Here is an 18830-nt window from a genome sequence, read left to right as displayed (position 1 = left end):
AGGAACAAGATATATTTAGAATTCACCAATGCCTCAAACTAACTTCTCTAGGTCTTTGGGGACCAATAAAAACTTCTGTGCATTTTGCTCGGCACATTTCCCTTAACTCAGCATACCATTTTTCAAGGAGCTTAAATAATGCAAGTGTTTTGTTGTTGTTTTGATTTTGGTTTTTGTGCCCTTATGAAGACAAAGCATCTAGAACCACCCAATATCCAAGGACCTAAGGAAATGATTTTATTTTGTTTTTTAGCAATATTAGCATGCATCAGATGAACAGTATTTGGGTTCAGCATACATTTATTCTGTGACTGTACTAGGCTCGAAGTGGAATGAGATCATAGTAATAAAACCATATTTTTAATATACTTTTTAGGTAATACCAATGACTGTACAATATACTCTTATTCAATCTCCCATCAACCTTACGAGACTGGCATGATAGGAGGACTGCAAGCTTCCACAGTGTCCACCCTCCTGTCCTTATTTAGCTGGTACTTGGCTTCCTGAAAAAAGACCGCAGTTCCCAACCTCCCTTGCTGCTGGGTATCGCCACATGACTTTCTCATTAAAGGGGTGCGGTGGAAATGCTGTACGCAACTTTTCATAACAAGTGCCTGTCCTTTCCTCTTCATCTTCTTGGCTGAAATGCAGCTGTGGTAACTGAAGCCCAAGCAGCCATCTTGGACCAGGTCAGAACCTGTGTGTTGAGGATGGTGGGACAACACAGCAGGAGAAGACTGGGCTGCAGCCATTAGGGGGCAGCCATACCTACCCTGAACTGCTTACCTTCAAACCTCCTGTACACCATAGAGAAATTCCACCTTGTTTAAGTTACTGTTAATTTGGGTTTTCAACTGAAACTAATCCTGAATGATACATTTGAGCTACACTGTTCTAATTGAGATGTGCTGTAAATTTAAAATATGCCCTGTATTTCAATAGCTAAGAAAAAAAATTGTATAGTATATCACTAATTTTTTACATTGATTATATATTAAAATGATAACATTTTGTATATAGTGGCTTTAAAATCATATTATTTAAATTATGTCTCCTGATTCTCTTTACTTTTTAAAATATGACTACTAGAAAATTTTAAATTATGTACGTGGCTCACATTATATTTCTGTTGGATGGTGCTAGGCTAGTGCTGCTGTGTTTTGTCTCTGTGTCTGCCCTGTAGAATACAGGAAGTACCTGAGGCTAAGAGAAGCCACACGACTTAGCCAAGTTCCCTTCTCATGTAAATGGTGGGGCTAGATCACGCTCAGGTCTACGTAGTGCAACCCCAGTGCCTTCACCCACTGCCTACAGTGCCTCTCGACTGGTGTCATTGAGTTCAGGCCCAGAGGAGAGAATACTATCCCAAATACTAATTACTGAAGGCAGGAGCTGCTGGCAGCTTGAAGAGTTTTACTGACTTTTCCCTCAAAATATGTCTATAATCTGATGAGTTCTGTAGTGTTATTTTCAAATCACACATTTCCCAGCATATAAAAGTATAATGTAATCTATTGAAAAAGGAAATGAAACACAATTTTCTGAATGCTTCTGCTGCCTTTGATTCAGAAAGAAGACATTTAACTTGGGAAATTTTTCCATAGATTATCCACAGACGACAGAGCTGGAGGCCCTTGTGGCAAAACTTTCCTTGGTTGCGTTCCCTCACTTTCCTGGAAGCTCAAGGCCTCTGACCTTTGTGAGCAAAGAGCCCGGTGGGTGGTGCCTGGGTGACAGCATCAACTGTCCTGCAGCACATTTCCCCTTATCTGGTTGGTTGTAGGTCTGGCTGCCTGGGCCACCGCATCGTCCTCAGGTAGTGAGCATGTTCAGTATTATTGACACCTTTTCCCACCTCTGCTATGGTAAAGGCCCATGTGCTTGTTCTGTGGAAGAGGGATGCATTTTCTGTTGGGAGATGGCCTGGCATTTCCAGCCTTCCTGATTTCTCCCTAAAGACAATTAGGAATACCCTGACCTAACCGAGGTGAAAAGACATCAACTTAGCTACGTACTTGTGGGTAGGCAAAGATTTCTCTTGATTTACTCACAGGATCCTCCATTATTCTGCTCCAGTGCTAGGCTAGACACAACTCTTCTTTGAGGCTCACCACTTCCAAGTGATTCTAAGACATAAGACAGCCACAGTCACTGAATGAACTTGGATGCAATCCTTTTAATTTCTTTCTCATCTATAGTACTGCCATGACTGGCCAGAAATGGTACCCAGACTATTTAATTGCCTATGGAGCTACAGCGTGAAACTAACAAGCTGTTCATTAATGCACCCATTGATCGCTCTCTCCTTCCTGTGGCTTCTGTTCCTGGTTTAGAAGCAGAATTAACAAGTTTTCTCCTAAGAGGTATATCTGTGCTGCAGCAGTCAGCTCTTTGAACATTTAACTTCATCCTCCAAATCATTCCAGAAAACACTAATGGCTCTGGGCCCAGACCTGACCCCTGCAGATCCCATTTACAAGGACCGTCAAAGGCAGATAAATCACCACCAATAAGTACTTTTTGCATTTGGCTTCCAAATACAGGGGTGGCTGGGCAACTGTGGGTCATTAGACTTTTGCAAATTAAATTCCCCCAAAGATATTTTTCACTAATGCAATTGAAGGACAGTGTTTGCTCCTGACAGCATATGCTAATCTCACAGGGACAAAAACCTGTATTCGTGTAGGATATTTGTTGAGGGCAGAATGAAGAGACTGTCGCTGATTGGCTTCTTTTTCTTCATAGTCATCATTCCCACTAACTATCAAAAATGATGCTCAAATCTGCTGCATATTTCAATGCAATATGCCAGCTTGTTTTATTTTCAGCTGAATCTACTTGCAATCTCCAGTTCCTGAATTCACTTACTCAAAGGAGGCTCTCTGTGTGTTTTTTTGCTTTAGAACCAGGAGAGGAAGGGGGTGTCTAAAACTCAAAGGCCTTCAGGGTCCAGACAGTTAATGTAAAAGTGTGAAGTTGCTGGTGTAAGACATTAGGGAATGGAAGAGACTGTGACAAATTGGAGCTTTCGGTCTCACTAGAAGTGTGCAGATGTTTTAAAAACTCCCACATACTGCATTGGCCAAAGGAGAACATGTCAGTTTAGATTCCACTGAAAAGTGGACAGTTTGTGAACTCGCTTTTAAATCCATTCATACGGTCTTCTTTGCAGGGTCTGAATCAGAAGTTCGAATGTGGGGTGGGGAGGGCAGGGGATATGGAGTGGCAATTACTGTCTTAAATTCCTTGTGAGTCTAATATCCTGTCTGCCTCTCTGGTTGAGAATAATCAAATTCAACATTAATCGGTTCTCATGTAAACCTTTGTTGTAAAATATATTGCCATCAGGCCATGCTCATTCTCACATTCATGAAGTGCTTCCCCTCACAGCACGTGTGTTTGCTACTAGCTGCAGATCCAGATCATACTAATAGAAATCTAGTGTGATGTGGAAAGGAATCAGCCATCTCTCATTTTTACAGCTGTCTGGAGACAAAGGCTACCCACCCGCTGAATTTCAAGTACTTCTAGCCTCTGTGTGTGGCCTAATTTGATCCCACTGCTTTTCCCCTGGAGGGAGGCGGGTGGAAGCACCTTCAGTTATTGCCAAGGTGTGCAGGCCTATCTGTCCTGTCTGTCGCAGCCCTTTATTCTGGGGGTAAGGAAGACAGACTATCTTTAATTTGCTAATTTTTCCTGAAAGCTGTCATCAGAGGCTGAGGGAGGATTTTATATTTTTCTGTTTGCTTTTAAATTATTTTCCTCCCCTCCCCTCCCCCATCCATCAAGTATATAGAGCAGTTCAGGCCCAAAGTGTAGCTTAGTTGAGCCCAAGTTCAAATCTGGAGAAAAATACAGCTAAAGACACACTTTTAGTGTCATTTACTCTGAGTGTTTAGTGGTCAGCTGACAGTGGTAAGAACAAGTTGTCCCTCAATATCCCTTCTCCCTTACCTACAGGGACTTTGAATTTCAGCTGGGCCCATGGTTTCCAAGAAAAGAAAAGGGAAATATTTCAAGCTCCCTTGCAGCTTAGGTGTGGCAATGTGACTGAATTCTGGTCAGCAGCATATAAGAAGAAGTACGCTTAGAGGAAGAAGGTCTGTTCCTTTCCTCTTTTCTTCTCCCTGTTGGTTGGAAATCAAATGGCAATGGTGAGGCTGAAGCAGCATTTTGGGCTATGACATGATTCTGGGAATGGATGTCATGCGTGATGGAACAAAACCATAGGAGGAATCTGTACCCCTAAGATCATGGAGGGCCATACCACCCCTGGCCCCGCTATCTGGGCATTTCCATGGGAGGGAAGTAGCATCTATCTTGTTTATATACCTGGTGTGGGGGCAGGTCAGGGAGACAGTCACCATCACTCGCAGCCAGAAGTATTCCAAACTAATACAGAAGGTATCAGGTGGGCGGACAGAAGCAGGGCTCAGATACATCTCACGCTGCCCCTTTGAGGTAAAGAGGGGTCAGCATCACCACCATTCTATACTGCGGGAAACTGTTTCAGAAAGGTGTCAATCAAGGTCCTCACTCCATCTTCCTTCTCCTTGACCCAGGAGTCCTTTCTTTCCCACCCAGGTCTCCAGAGCTGCAATTCTCACCTTTTGTCTCCATCACTCCTCGTAGCGCTTAACCATATTCTGCCTTTTGCTGGTTTTGTGTTTGCTGCCTCAGGCAGACTGTGGAAACTCATGGATAGAAAATATCTCTTTTGTAATCGCCTTTCCCACTTACAGTGCAAAACAAAGCATTATTAAGTTTCAGGTACTCCATAAGCTCTATAATTAAATTAATTTGGAATGCATTTTTGAACCCCACCTACTATCTATACCATTTCCTGTTTTTTCATTCTTGTCTTCATACTATCTATTCTTTACAGAAATTATCTCCACAGGGGACACTCTCTAAAAGAGGGGCTCTTCCCTTGAGAGGCAGCAGAGGGAAATTCAGAGAGTCTATCAATTCTCTGCAAAGTTTTATATGTGGGAATATGAGCTTTTGTCTGGACGGAAGGTCGGTATCTTTCATTAGAATTTCAAAAAAAGTCATGACCCCCAACTGGCCGACAGCAAACAAAAAACCTTTGGCTAAAATGGTACCTAAAATTGGTTGTTGCGTGAGGGTAACAGAAGGAATGAGATCTACTTGGATGATTCACTTTATAAAGATGGTAAATCCACACGTAGATCTATGTAATTTCTACATCTAAAGTTTTGGTTAGTTTTAAAAGACTTAATTTTCTCTCCATGGTTTCCAGGAGACCTTAATCCTTAATCTTAACTGAAGAAACAACAGAAAAGATCAAAGATACACTGGGCATAAACTGAAGCAATGCTTTATTGCAACCACAAAGCACCAATTCAACAAGGCATTGACACACAGAGATTGAACAAATGTCTCTTTGAACAGAGATGCAGCAAGCCCACTTTTTCAAGTTCTTAAAAACAAGTACTCAGACCAGGAATCAAACAAAGCATAGGACAATTAAAAAAATATTACACCATCATGAGGGAATATGTATAAAAATATTCTGTACTAGTAACAAGGCTTTTTGATCTATAACTCTTGGCAAATTTCTTCAGAAACAAATTATTATAAATACAAACCATAAAGTAAAAAAAAAAAAATGCTGTCTTCAGAAACAAAGAACCAATTTAAAAGCAAATCAATGCAGAAATACCATTACCCCCCTGTGAAAGCGAGCTGAATGTGGATGGATATCCCCAGTACACAACGGAGTTTCTCTTTTCAGAGCTACGATTCTGCTCCTGAAGGGGCCATGGTGCATGTTCATTTCAAACATTGCAGCATATCCCAATAAAACCTTAATAAGGTCAAGTGGAGGACCCTCTATAAAAAAGGGTGTCGGCAATTCCATCCAAGTAACACGAGCTCTAAGGAGCAGAGGAATTCAAGGGAGACAGCAATCTCTTTCTCTTTTCTCCCCCTCCCCATGTTTTCTTATTTTTACTCTTCCTAAGTCTCACCCAAAAGATGCTCATTCCATTACATTCTTTTTTATTTTTTTAAGGATTTGAGGAAAGCAATCTATGAAGAAATGAAGAAAATCATCATGATTTCAAAGCCTTTGTGGGGAGGAGGGCCTAAACCTGTCAAAGAACATTCTATTTTGACAGACTCCAAAAGGAAAACCATCCTGTGCACATCTTGTCCTTGCCCCTCCTGGCTGAATTCAGGTCAGCCGATGAATTGCCTAGTCTATCCAATAGGATAACGTTTCATTTAATTGAAAGTCTTTACATATACACATGTATGTATTCTGTTTACAAAGTTTCATCACATGAAACCAAATTATGTCATTATGTATTTCTTGAGGTCTAAGACCCCAATTGGATTGTACTATGAAGAGTTGTTCTTTAAATGCTTTGTCTGCAGAGGTTTTACATGATACTCGTAGATTTTCAGAGCAGGCCCCAATTTTAACTGAAGTCCTGTCAACACATCATTTCTCGTCATCAATAGCAGGGATTTCCCATCGATTTCCTATAATGGAAGCAGAAGGTAAAGCCAACATGTGAGTGCAAAAGCTTGAGGATAATGAAGAAAAAAGGAAGTTCAAAGGCAAAAGTCATACTAATTGTCCCCAAGCAAAAAACATTACTTTAGTAGTGCCAAAATGGAAGAAAATGGAATCTTCTATTTTTATCTTCCATCTTTTACTTAAATATTTTGGTATTAAACACAATCCATAGCTGATCTATTCAAGATCATATCATAAACATCACATCTTAAAAAACTTGATGGCAAGCTTAGAGCATGTACCCTTAAGGATCAAAGATATTGCTTCTGAAAGGAATAATGACACTTTACATTTATAAAATATATTAACATTTATGCAGAATTTTTGGTGTACTTAGTTTCTAAAACAACTCTATAAATTAGAACAGGCAGAAATTATCATCTTTAGTTTATAGGCAAGCCAAAGATCAAGCAAGAAGTTAACCTAAGATTAAGAAGTTAAGAAAGGGAGCATAGGATTTGAACTTTCATCTATCTACAGTCAAAGCCCATGTTCTCTTATAATCCCCTTGTGCTTCTCTTGACATTTAAATATGTTTTTTAGATGGTTCAATGGGAACTAGAGTCTTCAGTTTCCTGGAGTCTTGTCTATCATAACAATGGCATTAGAAAAATGACTCACCCTCTGGAAGACAATTTCCTGCCCTTTAAAAGGAGAACCATCCTGCCTCAACCTGAAAGTCAACCTCTCCATCCACATTGAGGGCCTCTACTGCACTCACTCCCAATGGATCCTCAAAATTCCAAATAAGGGAGTGAGGGCTAGGGCCCTCCCAGCTGCAAATCCCTTTCTTGTTCTGCTCAGAGTCCATTCCCCACCCACTTCCGGCACAAAATTACTCCAGATATTTTGGAGACTTCAAAGATTTAGGGTAAAATAAAATGGGCTTCAACAAAAGAGATGAGGACCCTAAATAGATAAAGTGGCTCGAAACTTTTGGAAAGAAAGCCCTGAGAAGAATGTCGAATGCCACCTTATTTTTGTTATTGTTTATTGTGGGAACCTTATGCCTCTTAAGAATCTGAGCTGTTTCTTAGGAGACTTGGGTTCAAGAGATGGACCAGCTGTGCATGGCTGGTGAATCTCAACATTTCTGTTCATGATCTTACTCACTCCTGTACCTACCCACCCCCAACCCCACACCCCCCACTGACCAACAGACTAGGGGACACAGTGTGTAACTACAACTACATAAAACTGTGACTCCCTCCTACACGGTTCCCCGGGGGCTGTTCCTCCAAACTCTCTCATGATCCTTGCCAGCTTACTAAGAGAAAGTGCTCTGCATGCCTGAGGGTATGGGCGAGACAGCACCAGGCTAGGGGCTGAAGAAACACCCATTTTGTGACCTCAGACAAGAATCTTGCTCCTCTGTCTTCTGGCTTGGTGGGGTCTCTGATGGAATTCCATGAGAAACTGCTCTTGCAAATGCTCCCTGAGCTATGAGTTACTCAATCACTTGTCATCATCTGTTCCATCATTCTCGACAGGACCACAGTCCTCATTTCACTTGTCAACCGCCTAACACGCACCAGAGCAGCACAAAGAATTACTTCTAACTGCTCCACTGTGTTTTTGAGATTTGGAAACCTTTATTTTGTCAGCTACTAGAAGAAAACTGTCTCACATTAATTTGTGAGAGACCACTATTCAAAACCATAATACACAAAGAAGCAGTTGGTTGATAGGGCAAGAGCAGAAAATTACGTAAGGACACAGGAATGGATTCTCTAATCCTGAAGTTGTGGGGGTTTTCGTTTTTTTTTTTTTTTTTTTTTTCTATTTAGGCAACGAGTAATCCTAAAGACTGCTCATTAGTAAAACCTGCAAGTTGGAGAGTCCGCAGAGGAGCTTCTGGCACCTGGAAATCAGCCACCGGTGCTGAAGACATTCTCTGCGCTGTCACAGGAGTGTGAACATCGGTCCCCTCAGGGCTCAGGCTCTACTTTGCACAGGGAGATGAATGTGGACTGGCGGCTTTACCAAATGGCGAAGCCCTTCCTGCTCTCCCTCTTTCCTCTGCTGCTGTTTGCTCACACCTAACTTGCTGCATAGTTTAAACAGGCATCAGGAAGAGATAACACTGCTTTCATTTTTATAGGAGAAAACTTCCTAGACTAATTCAAAATGAATTTTAAAAGAACCTTTGCTGGCAGAAAAGTCCTTCTACAACTCAGCATTTCTGTCAAAAGCCAAGTATGTCTGTGAAAAATGCTGAAATTTGGATTTTACTTAAGACAAAATGGAAAAATCACGTTTCATGCTGCGATTTGATTTTCCCTTTGTTCAGTAGACATACTGCAGTTCACCTCAAACCAGGGTTAGTAAAAGAAAGCTCCATCTGGAAATCCTCATTTTAGAAATATTGAAATGAATATACATCCATACAACAAAAATTTCCTCTTAAACCACGCACGACTACAGCAGCCCAAACGCTGAGGGTGGGCACAGCGTCATGGAAACCAAGCTTCAGGTCTCACAAGTGGTCTGGATCCACAACTCACTGTGTGACCCTGAGTAAGGGACTTAATCTCCCCGAGCCTCAGCTTCCTCACTTGTAAAATGGAAATAACCCCCTGAAGGTCTCTGAAGATTAGAAATGATTGATGTAAAGCACCTAGCACAGTGCCTGGCATGTAGGAGGTTCTCAGTGACTACTAAGTGGAAATGTATAGTCTTTGAAAGAAATGGGATGTGTTCTGATTCCAAATCCACCTTCTGCTTCCTTTCTGCAAGTGTGTTACACTTTGCCAGAGGGATGCAGGCATATTCTTGTTCAAGTTCAGAAAATTTACTGAGATTAAAAAGTTCAAAGACTACAAAAAACATTTGTCTCATAAAAATTGCACACACAGGGAAATTCCTTGATTAAGAAAGCTAATAATTGGTTACATAACTTCTGTTTGCGATGCAAATGAAATCCAAATTTTGCCAATCAGCATGGTGTACCAGAATGAACTTGGGAGGAGAAACTGACAGACAGAGGTTCTAATGCAGACTCTACCAGTAAATTTCCATAAGGAACAGCTCGTTTGGATCCCAGCCTGTTTATTAATATAAATGAAGGGGTTGGAGTGTGACCAGCTCCAGCTAAACAAACAAAACAAAACAAACTCAAGACTTTGCATATACATCAAGATTAAAGCCAAAACAAAAAGATAATTCACATCTTGGGGATTCTGTGTTAACAGATAATCATTTGTTAGCTTCAGTGAAACTTTTTACGTTGATTCGGTCTTCATGTAAATGTAACCTTCAAGTTCCTGTTGGGCAATAAAATTCAAAATGTTTGCATACTTAATAAGTTCCAGCAAGTACTCAAGCATTGAAGTAAGGTTCAGAGATGATAGGTTTACATTTCCAAGGAGGGCAAGACCCTAGATTTAAAAACAAATGAGTAGGATCCATAGATGTTATAGCTCAGTAGATAAGCATGTGCTTTAGATTAAGACACCATTTTATGGCTTATTAGGTGGGGCCTGGGGCATGTTACTTAATCTTTCTAAGCTTCATTTTCTTACCTATATGAGGGGGGGAAAGTAGCTACTATATTTCACTGCTAAAAATATTACTGAGATAGAATTCCTGATATCTACTGAGCACTCAATAAGTGCTAGCTATTTTTAAAATCATATCAAATCTGGGCATGGTAGCATGCATCTATAGTCCAGGCTACTTGGGAGGCTGAGGCAAGAGGACTGTTTGAGCCCAGGAGTTCAAGGCCAGACTGGGCAACATAGCAAGACCCTGTCTCTAAAAACTAATAATCAAAAAAAAAAAAAAACAAATAAATTAAAAAGCACATAAAGATTTTAACCAATTTACTTTTCACTCTTTCTCCCTGCTAGCATTAATCTATATGGAGGCAACTCTTTGAATTGAGCTTAATTGTGATATGGTCCATGGGACATGTATAGGAAGAAAGAAAATGAGGTGGGAAGAGAAGCATCAAAGAGAAAGAGGCTAGGAAGAGAAGAGTAGCCGTCAGGAAAGTGGCAACTTAGGAACTGCAGGGTAGGGCAGGAAGAAAGTCGGAGAAGTCAATGGGATTTCTGAAGGTAGGGGCTCTCAGCTGACTCAGATGGCCGTATGTGTGGTGGTCTCTACTGTCCTAGATAGTGTGTTAGGGAAAGGAGGCTCAACTTAGAATGAGAAGACTTGGGCTGAAAGCTCTGCTCTGCTGCTTAGTAGTTTCCTGTGTCAACATCTTGCCCATGATCCCCCTTCTCTGCGAAATGAGAGGTTTGGACTAAGCTGTCCTCTGTCCATTCAAGTTCAACACACTCTCAGATTCCAATTCTCCTGTCTTTGGTAAGCATCAAGACAGCCCAGCCTCACATGAAAGTTTCCCTGTTAAAGAACATAGCAGCAACTCCTTACCGATAAGGTAGAGGAATCCGACAAAATAGTCTTTCTTTTTCCCATTCAGTCTTCCCCCTCACATTTTCTATCACTTTCTTTGTAACAATTCTCTTGCCATTCACTGTCTGGCTACAAGTGGTGACCAGTCTGAAGTTTCCCATTCCACTGCTGACAAAGGGTACAAATGTCTCAGAGGTACGGGGACTCGATCTGGATCCCAGAGATACAAAAGTGGAAAATCCTGTGTCCAAGATGGGAGTCACATCAAAGATGGAGTAGCAGAATCTCCTGTCCCTGTCCCTGTGGCCGATGGAAAAATAATCTCCTGAGAAGAGGTCTTCATCTTCTAAGACATCCTGAAAGGAATGGTGTGGCCTCTCAAAGCACCATTCCTCCTCCAAATGTTTTTTGTCTCTGCCATCTCGTCTGTTTTCCCTTTTGGTGTGGTTCCCTCTGGACTTGTCATAGTCGTTTCGTTTCTTGGCATCAGACAAGACTGCATAGGCCTTTGCTACTTGTTTGAATTTCTCCTCAGCTGCCTCCTTGTTCTCTGGGTTCTTGTCTGGATGTACCTGCAGAGCCAACTGGTGATAAGCCTTCTTGATGTCAGAGGAGGAAGCATTTTGAGGCACCCCTAGTACTTCATAGTAATTCACCATGTTTCTTTAAACAGCCTTTCCCCACTGAGACAAGAGTTTGTTTTCTGAAGAATTTCCATATAATGTTGGAAAGGAAGATGGTGAACTATTATTTTTAGGTTACACCAAGACCCTTTGAATCTTATCACATGGCTCTTGGGACAAAGTCTCTTGGGGGGGAGAAATTCCTCTTTGAGGCATGGGCCCTCTACCAGCTCCTCCCCCACGCTCTGCATCTGCAGCTCATTGTGGGTGGAGTGACTATGAGCTCAACATTCTCAGCCAATGGCTGCGCTTGCCTCATCTTCCCTATTGGTGGAAAATTTGGGGTGGATCATATGCCTATTGGAGAGGCTTCACCTTATTTAAAAATTAACACCGAGAAGTTGTTAACAGAGAGAAACTATATGTGTGGCTCTAAAGTCTTGACCTCATTTGTTAAAGTACCAGTCATAAGTAAAATGGGTCTTGTATTTAAATCAAACACAAAATCCATTTTGGACCATTGTCAGGGCTAATGCTTTCAGTGACTTCATGGGTATCTCCTAGTGTTATTTAATATTTGCTGCTGGCACAAGGTGGGTGATAAAGGGGCTTTATTACAAAAAAATGTATATTATATACATTTCAGATGAAGGAAAATGAATAAAATTCATTTCATCAAATGAGGAAATTGGGTCACAGAGATTAATCTAGGCAGATTTTAAAAAGGACAGACTTAGAATATAGAATTAGAAGTGAAGACTTCTCATGTATTGTTAGATAAATCTTCTTCAGATGATCTTTTAATCTTAGCCTTTTTGAAATTTATCTCTGACTTAAGAACTAAACCAAGTAGCAGAATCAAAAGAGCAAATGCTTTAAAAAATGGCTTTGAAGTCCCAGTGTAGCAGGGGCTGCTGGTTGCTCTTCTTCCAGGATATACAACTTCACTTTTCCCAGGCTTCCTTGTAATTTGGCGTGGCCATGTGACTAAACTCTGGCCAATGAGGTGTGAAGGGATGATGCGTACCTCTTTCAGGTCTGGCCCATAAAACCACCTACATGGGCTCATCCTTGCTCTTCTTCCTTACACTAACTGGATGTCAATATCCAGATGATCTTGAAAGCTGTCAGTTGAAGATGACAAGACCTCCATTGGCCTGTGTCTTTGAATTACAATGAAGCAGGACATCCCCACCAACCACCTTGGAGTATTTATATGAGCAAGCAATAAACTTCTGCTATCATTAAGCTATTATACATGTTTTCATCTACTTGTGATGTCAGTTAGTCTACTCTAATATACGAATCATTTCTACAATTTCACCTTCACTTTTTGAGCCTACTCCTATAATGCCATCAACCAGAAGAGATCTACCTCTGCAACACTGAAAGCCCAATATCCAATTTTATCTCTCACTCCTCACTCCCATTAAACCCACTTTTTCATTTCAATTCTACTTTCTCCAGGGTTATGAGCCCCCTTTAGACTCCTCTTTTATAATAAGTCTGAACCCCTTGGTTGACCATAGGGAGCTCCCCTTGGGAGCCATTCATTTATTGGCCTCTAAAATAGTCCTCTTAAGAGGCTTAAGCTATTAGCCTTCCACTGTGTCCATCCCACAAACACCCCATCCAGGAAAAGTCCAGCAATCCAGCTTCTCTAACTCCTATACTTGGTGTAGGCGGAAAAAAAAAAAAAATCAAGAAACCATGAAGATGAAAGACTATGCATTTGCATTGTATCAATGTCAGCTGGGTCAGTAGAATACTTCAACAGTTTTTACTTATCCTCGGTCATACCCCTCTCCATTCCCTTTGGTGGCCATTCTTAACCTTCACTGTTCTCCTCTAGCTCCTTATTAACCTCTACCCAGCTCTGTCCACTTTAAGCAGAGGAACTTGCCTCTTGATTAGCAAAGGAAATAGAGGTTGTCAGGAACTCCTTTAATGTCCCTGAAGACAAGATGTATTAGTCAGGGTTCTCTGCAGAAACAGTATCAATAGGATATTGGTTAGACATAACTGAGCTGTAAGCTGGGAAACCAGGAAAGCCAGTGGTGTAATTCAGCCCAAGTCCAAAGACCTGGGAAGGGCAGGATGGGTGAGGCTAATGGTGTAAGTTCTGGTCAGAGTGGGAAAACCCAAGAACCAGGAGCTCCAATGTCCAAGAGCAGAAGAAGATGGATGTCCCAGCTTAAACAGAGAGAGGGGATTCACCTTTCCTCCACCTTTTTGCTCTATTAGGGCAATCATGGGATTGGATGATGCCCACCCACACTGGTGAGGGTGGATCTTCTTTACTCAGTCCACTGATTCACACACTAATCCTCTCCATAAACACCCTCACAGACACACCCAGAAATAATGTTTTACCAGCTATCTGGGCATCCCTTAGCCCAGTCAAGTTGACACATAAAATTAACTGTCACACAAGGGCAATCTTAGTTACATCTGCACACATCTCACCTATGCCCCCAATTCAGAGGAAGAGATCTTTGTTTTGCTCAGTACTAATTCCTTCTTATTTTTTAAAAATAAAAACCTTGAATATTTTACTGACTAAATTGATCTATCATGTATATTATGGCTGACATTACATTTTTAAAGTTTTGTCATAAAATGCATATAGCACAAAATATGCCATTTTAACCATTTTAAATATACAATAGCATTGATTACATTTACAGTGTTATGCAAACATTGCCACTATTTTTAAAAATCTTCCATTGCCCCAAAGGGAAACTCTATAATCATTAATTAATAACTCTGCCCTCCCCTGAGCCTCTGTATAAGTGGAGTTTATATTTGTCTGGCTTATTTAAGTTAGCATAATGTTTTCAAGGTTAATCCATGTTATAGCATATATCAGAACTTCATTTCTTTTTATGGCTGATTAATATTCCATTATATGTATATAACACATTTTGTTTATCTATTCATCTGTTCATGGACACTTGGACTGCTTCCACTTTGGGTTATTATGAATAATGCTGCAATGATCTTTACACAAGTACAAGTATCTGTTTGAATCCCTCATTTCACTTCTTTTGGGTGGAATTGTAGGTCATACAGTAATTCAATGCATATTAACTTTTTGAAGAACTGCCAAATCTTTTTCCACGGCAGCTGCACCATTTTCTAGTCCCACTAGCAAGGTACAGAGGGTCTGATTCCTCTACGTCTTCACCCCTCTGTACTCCTTTGATCTCATCCCTTCCTATATCCTCAGGGAGTTTGCTTCATCTAACTGTCCTCAATTTCTTGAGGTTTTAACCTGGCCAATTCTTTTGACAACTTTCCTGCATGTAAGTCAGTCTGGATGTCTCCTCTTTTAGAAAGAGCCCTCATGCTCATATGATACTCCACCTGCTGTCTCTCCTGCCACTGGCCTGCCTCCCACTTACTCCCCAACTTGGAGGAAAGGGTCCTCCACACTCCTGCCCACCGACTCCACTGAAATTCCACTGGCAAACTTCACTATCACTCCCAGACACCATTGGACTTCATCATTTTGAGGTATGTGACCTTGTTGATCATTTCATTTTTGTTGAAACTTAGAACACAGGGTTCAGTCCTGTGGCTACGGCAGAGAATGAGGCTCAACAAATCCTCACCTTCCATTGGCAAAGATTCACTAGATTCTTTTGATCTTCTTCCCCATACTGTCTCATCAGTGACTCCCTCTCCTTCCCCAGTGGGACTGTTCAGCAGCTCTCCCTAGTTTGGTCTCCTTGTCCTCCAAGCCACTCTCCTCACTGCCACTAGGTGCATCTTTCAGAAGCACAAATCTCATCATGGTGCTCCCCACCTAGCCTTCAGCAGCTCCCTGGTACCTCTCAGGTAAGGTCTGTCTCCTGCCAGGCAAACCAGACTCTGTTATCTGGCCCCCCCGTTACCTTCCAGTCCCATCCCTCGGCATTCCCTGCCCCACACCTCCATTCCAAGGTACTTGAAGTTGTCAAGATAAACCATGTTGTTTCATGTCACCATGCCTTTCTACTGGATTCTCCCTCTGCCTGGAATCGTCTGTGTTGTCCTCAGATGGTTCTCATACCTGTCATGATTTCAGGTGGCTTTATTAAGGGAAAATTATGCTCATAGTAATAAACATTATTACTTTATTTACTTTATTTATTTACATTATTTACTTTAAAAGTTTGATGTTTATTTTAATGAGTGTTAGAAAAAGCTGTAACAACTATGAAAATAACTGAACAAGTAAATAAGCCAAAGAAGCACCACATACCTGGCTGTCTTATAATGTCTTATAACTGTTCTGATTTCAAATGAATTATTTAAACAACCATTTGGGTACTTTAGTTTATAGAAATCTATTGTTTCAATCAAAAATTCAAAAGTTTCCTTCCTTATCAGTTTTGCTTTCAATTCTCTCTGCTACTTTCTTATTGCTAGCACTACTCCTTTGCTTGCTATTTAAACTCTTTTCTAAGTTTAAATAAAGGACACTTCAGCAGAGTATGAGTTGCCACTTCCCCTGTTCATTATGCTATAAAATATTTTAACCATTTTAGTAGCCTTTAATTGTCAATTAATACCAGATGTCAAAGCACCTTGAATATTTTCAGTACTTGGTATTATCAAATGCTGACAAACTAATTAAAATTATTTCCAATGTGTGGGGTTTTAATTGGTCCAATTCAGAGTTGGATTTACCATGAAGCTAATGAAGCTTAAGTTTTGCCTCAGGAATTTTGTATTCATAATTTTGTAACTTTTTCCCCAAGGAAGGCTCTTAGAATTGTATAAATTTTAGGCTCCATGAAACCTGGATTTGTCCCTGGTCTACTTAGAAATATACATCTAGAATCACCACAGTTTAATCAACCTCACTGTGATTTAGGACACGGTGCTCTTGGTCACTCTGATTCTCCTCCCATTTTACTACTCCATACCTACTGGAGGTATGTTACTTGACAATTTGTAGCAATAAGAAATTTTATTCAGTGACTTTAGAAACTTATGAAAAGTTAGTAATAAAGCAACTAAAAAGAAATGCTAATCTTTGTGTTTCAAATGAATGACTTAAATAACAACTGGGCATTTCAAAGTAAAATACTATTCTTACTCATGTGGCTTGGGGAAAATGAGGAGAAAATAGAGTAAAATTAATTTGTCTCCTTGAGTTGCATACTATTTTGTCACAATACTCTGAGAAAAAATTATCTCAGAGATACATATTGTTCTAGAAATAAAATCACTGATGTCATTCACTCATAAGTTTGAGAAATCTGAAAAATATGAACTATGTGACATTGATTGAACGGCAGATCTCTGTCTTCCATTTTCTTCATATATATTCTGGGAATGTGAATCAAATAGATAAAGACAATGAAAGGAAGTGACCACAAAACAACACAACACACAGAACTGTCTTTGTGGCTTGAAATTAGGGTCCAATTTGAGTGGTGAAGTTGCTGTACTAGACCACCAGAGTTCCTAACTGGCAGCTAAAAGCACTGTTTATAAGGTGGCTTTACACCAGAGAACGTTGCTCATTTAGCTTTCAGAGTCTGACAAAGTAAACCTTAGCCTCTGTTCTCTGTGAGGAAGGTAGAGATGCCTTTGAATGAGATTAGTCAAAATTGTCTCTTAAAAACCAAAGCTCTTAGAAAAGTACAGTTCCTGAGGTACCTTTGACTCTTGAAAACCAGGCAACTCATATCCATGGGAAAGTGACAATTGTTTATCATCTATTCAAAAAAATCCAACTGTGTCTCAAGTGGTTTTGTGCTCTATATTGTGTACTGAAAGCATACTTCGTAAGGATCAGTAGTTCCAACATTATACCTTTTGACTCTTAAAGCAGAACTTGAGCAATATTCTGTTTGTTTAACTCAACATTCACTTTATAGAAATTCTGGAAAGTCCTTTAGAAGTCCTAGAAAGCTAAACTTTCCAGGATCATCCAGTGACCTTGAGTCAATTAGGAGAAAATAAAACAGGAGTTGTTTTTCTCACTCATCCCCTTCACCACAGCTTGAAAGCTTTGTCTGCTAGAAGGCACTTGGGAAAATAGTCACCACCCTGTGGTGTCTGTGGGACAGAGAGATGGCACTGACAGTGCTATAGTCACTGCCCTCTCTGTGAAGGTCTCCCAGTGCCTCCTGCTTTGGGAGCACTAGTGAACCCTTGGGAGCACTGGGTCAATGAGTCTAGGGGGACAGACTCCCCACATGGTGACAGCTGCAGCCCTGACAACACAAACCACATGCCAAGCCAAGGGGCAGCAACACCACTGACCATAAATGGGGACTGGCCAGAATAGCAGCATAGCCCAAGACACACACACACTATTGACATTGGCTCATTGGTGGTGGGGTAGGCAGGGACTCAGGCCTTCCATCAAGAGTTCTTTTGGCTTGTAATTGTGGCTAACACAGAAAGCTCAAAAGAGGATTGCCAGAAGAAAATTTGATGGAGATAGCTGTTATGTGGCAGCAGGTTGCCAACAAAGGGAAAAGGAGGTTAGGCAAAGGTCACCAGGTTAATCTGGCTGCCTCACCAGGCCACAGGAACACAGCACACCATTCCGCCCTTGGACAAATCTTGCTCAATGGCCTGACATCTTCCAAGGGGGCATGCTGTTACAAAGCCACGTCGGAGTCTGGTTGCTACAGCAACACAGTATCCAGTAATGCACTGTGAGTCCATAACATGAAGACAGATACTCTCTTGAAAGTCAGCCCATCCAATGGTGGACATGTTTGGCATAATATCAGTAACTTATTCAGCTTGGGCTGCTATAACAAGATACCATAGACTGGGTGACATAAAAACCAGAATTTATTGCCCACAGTTCTGAAGGCTGCAAGTTCAAGATCAGGTGCCAGCATGGTTAGGTCTTGGTGGGGGCTCTCTTCCTGGGTTGCAAAAGGCCACCTTCTCGCCGTATCCTGGGAGATCAAGCTCTCAGGTGTCTCTTCCTCTTCTTATAAGGACACTAATCCCATTGTGGGGTCTCTACCCTCATGACCTCATCTAAACCTAATTATCTCTCAAAGGCCCTACTTCCTATTAATAATACCCTGATATTGGGGGTTAGGTTTTCAGCATATGAGTTTTGGGGGGACACAAACATTCAGCTCACAATAGTCAGCCATGAAACGAGAAGCTCCCCACATCACTGGCAACGCTGCTGCCCTTTCTGGACCTGCCCTTCTCCAGGGTGGTTTAGGGGATGCTCTCCATCCCTGCCTTGCTTCCATCAAATGGCAGGGCAAAGCCTTCCCTGAGGAGGCTTATGGATGCAGCTGTTCTATTGTTTCTCAGCTGCT

The 18830-nt window shown here is 41.1% G+C and overlaps 1 protein-coding gene across 3 annotated transcripts in view; it reads right to left on the bottom strand.

The window, feature by feature from the left end:
- Positions 1-5328: 5328 nt before the first annotated feature.
- The window catches only part of SAMD13 (sterile alpha motif domain containing 13), a 38545-nt gene continuing 25043 nt past the window's right edge, over positions 5329-18830 (bottom strand). For all 3 annotated transcript variants that reach the window (XM_069478137.1, XM_069478138.1, XM_069478139.1), the window contains exon 4: positions 5329-6513. In XM_069478137.1, coding sequence (XP_069334238.1) covers positions 6370-6513 — 144 coding nt within the window. In that variant the 3' untranslated portion in view covers positions 5329-6369. The remainder of the gene's footprint in view (positions 6514-18830) is intronic.

Source organism: Eulemur rufifrons, chromosome 8, assembly GCF_041146395.1.
Source record: "Eulemur rufifrons isolate Redbay chromosome 8, OSU_ERuf_1, whole genome shotgun sequence".
Taxonomy (NCBI): Eukaryota; Metazoa; Chordata; class Mammalia; order Primates; family Lemuridae; genus Eulemur; species Eulemur rufifrons.
This window is presented reverse-complemented; position numbering and strand designations above follow the sequence as displayed.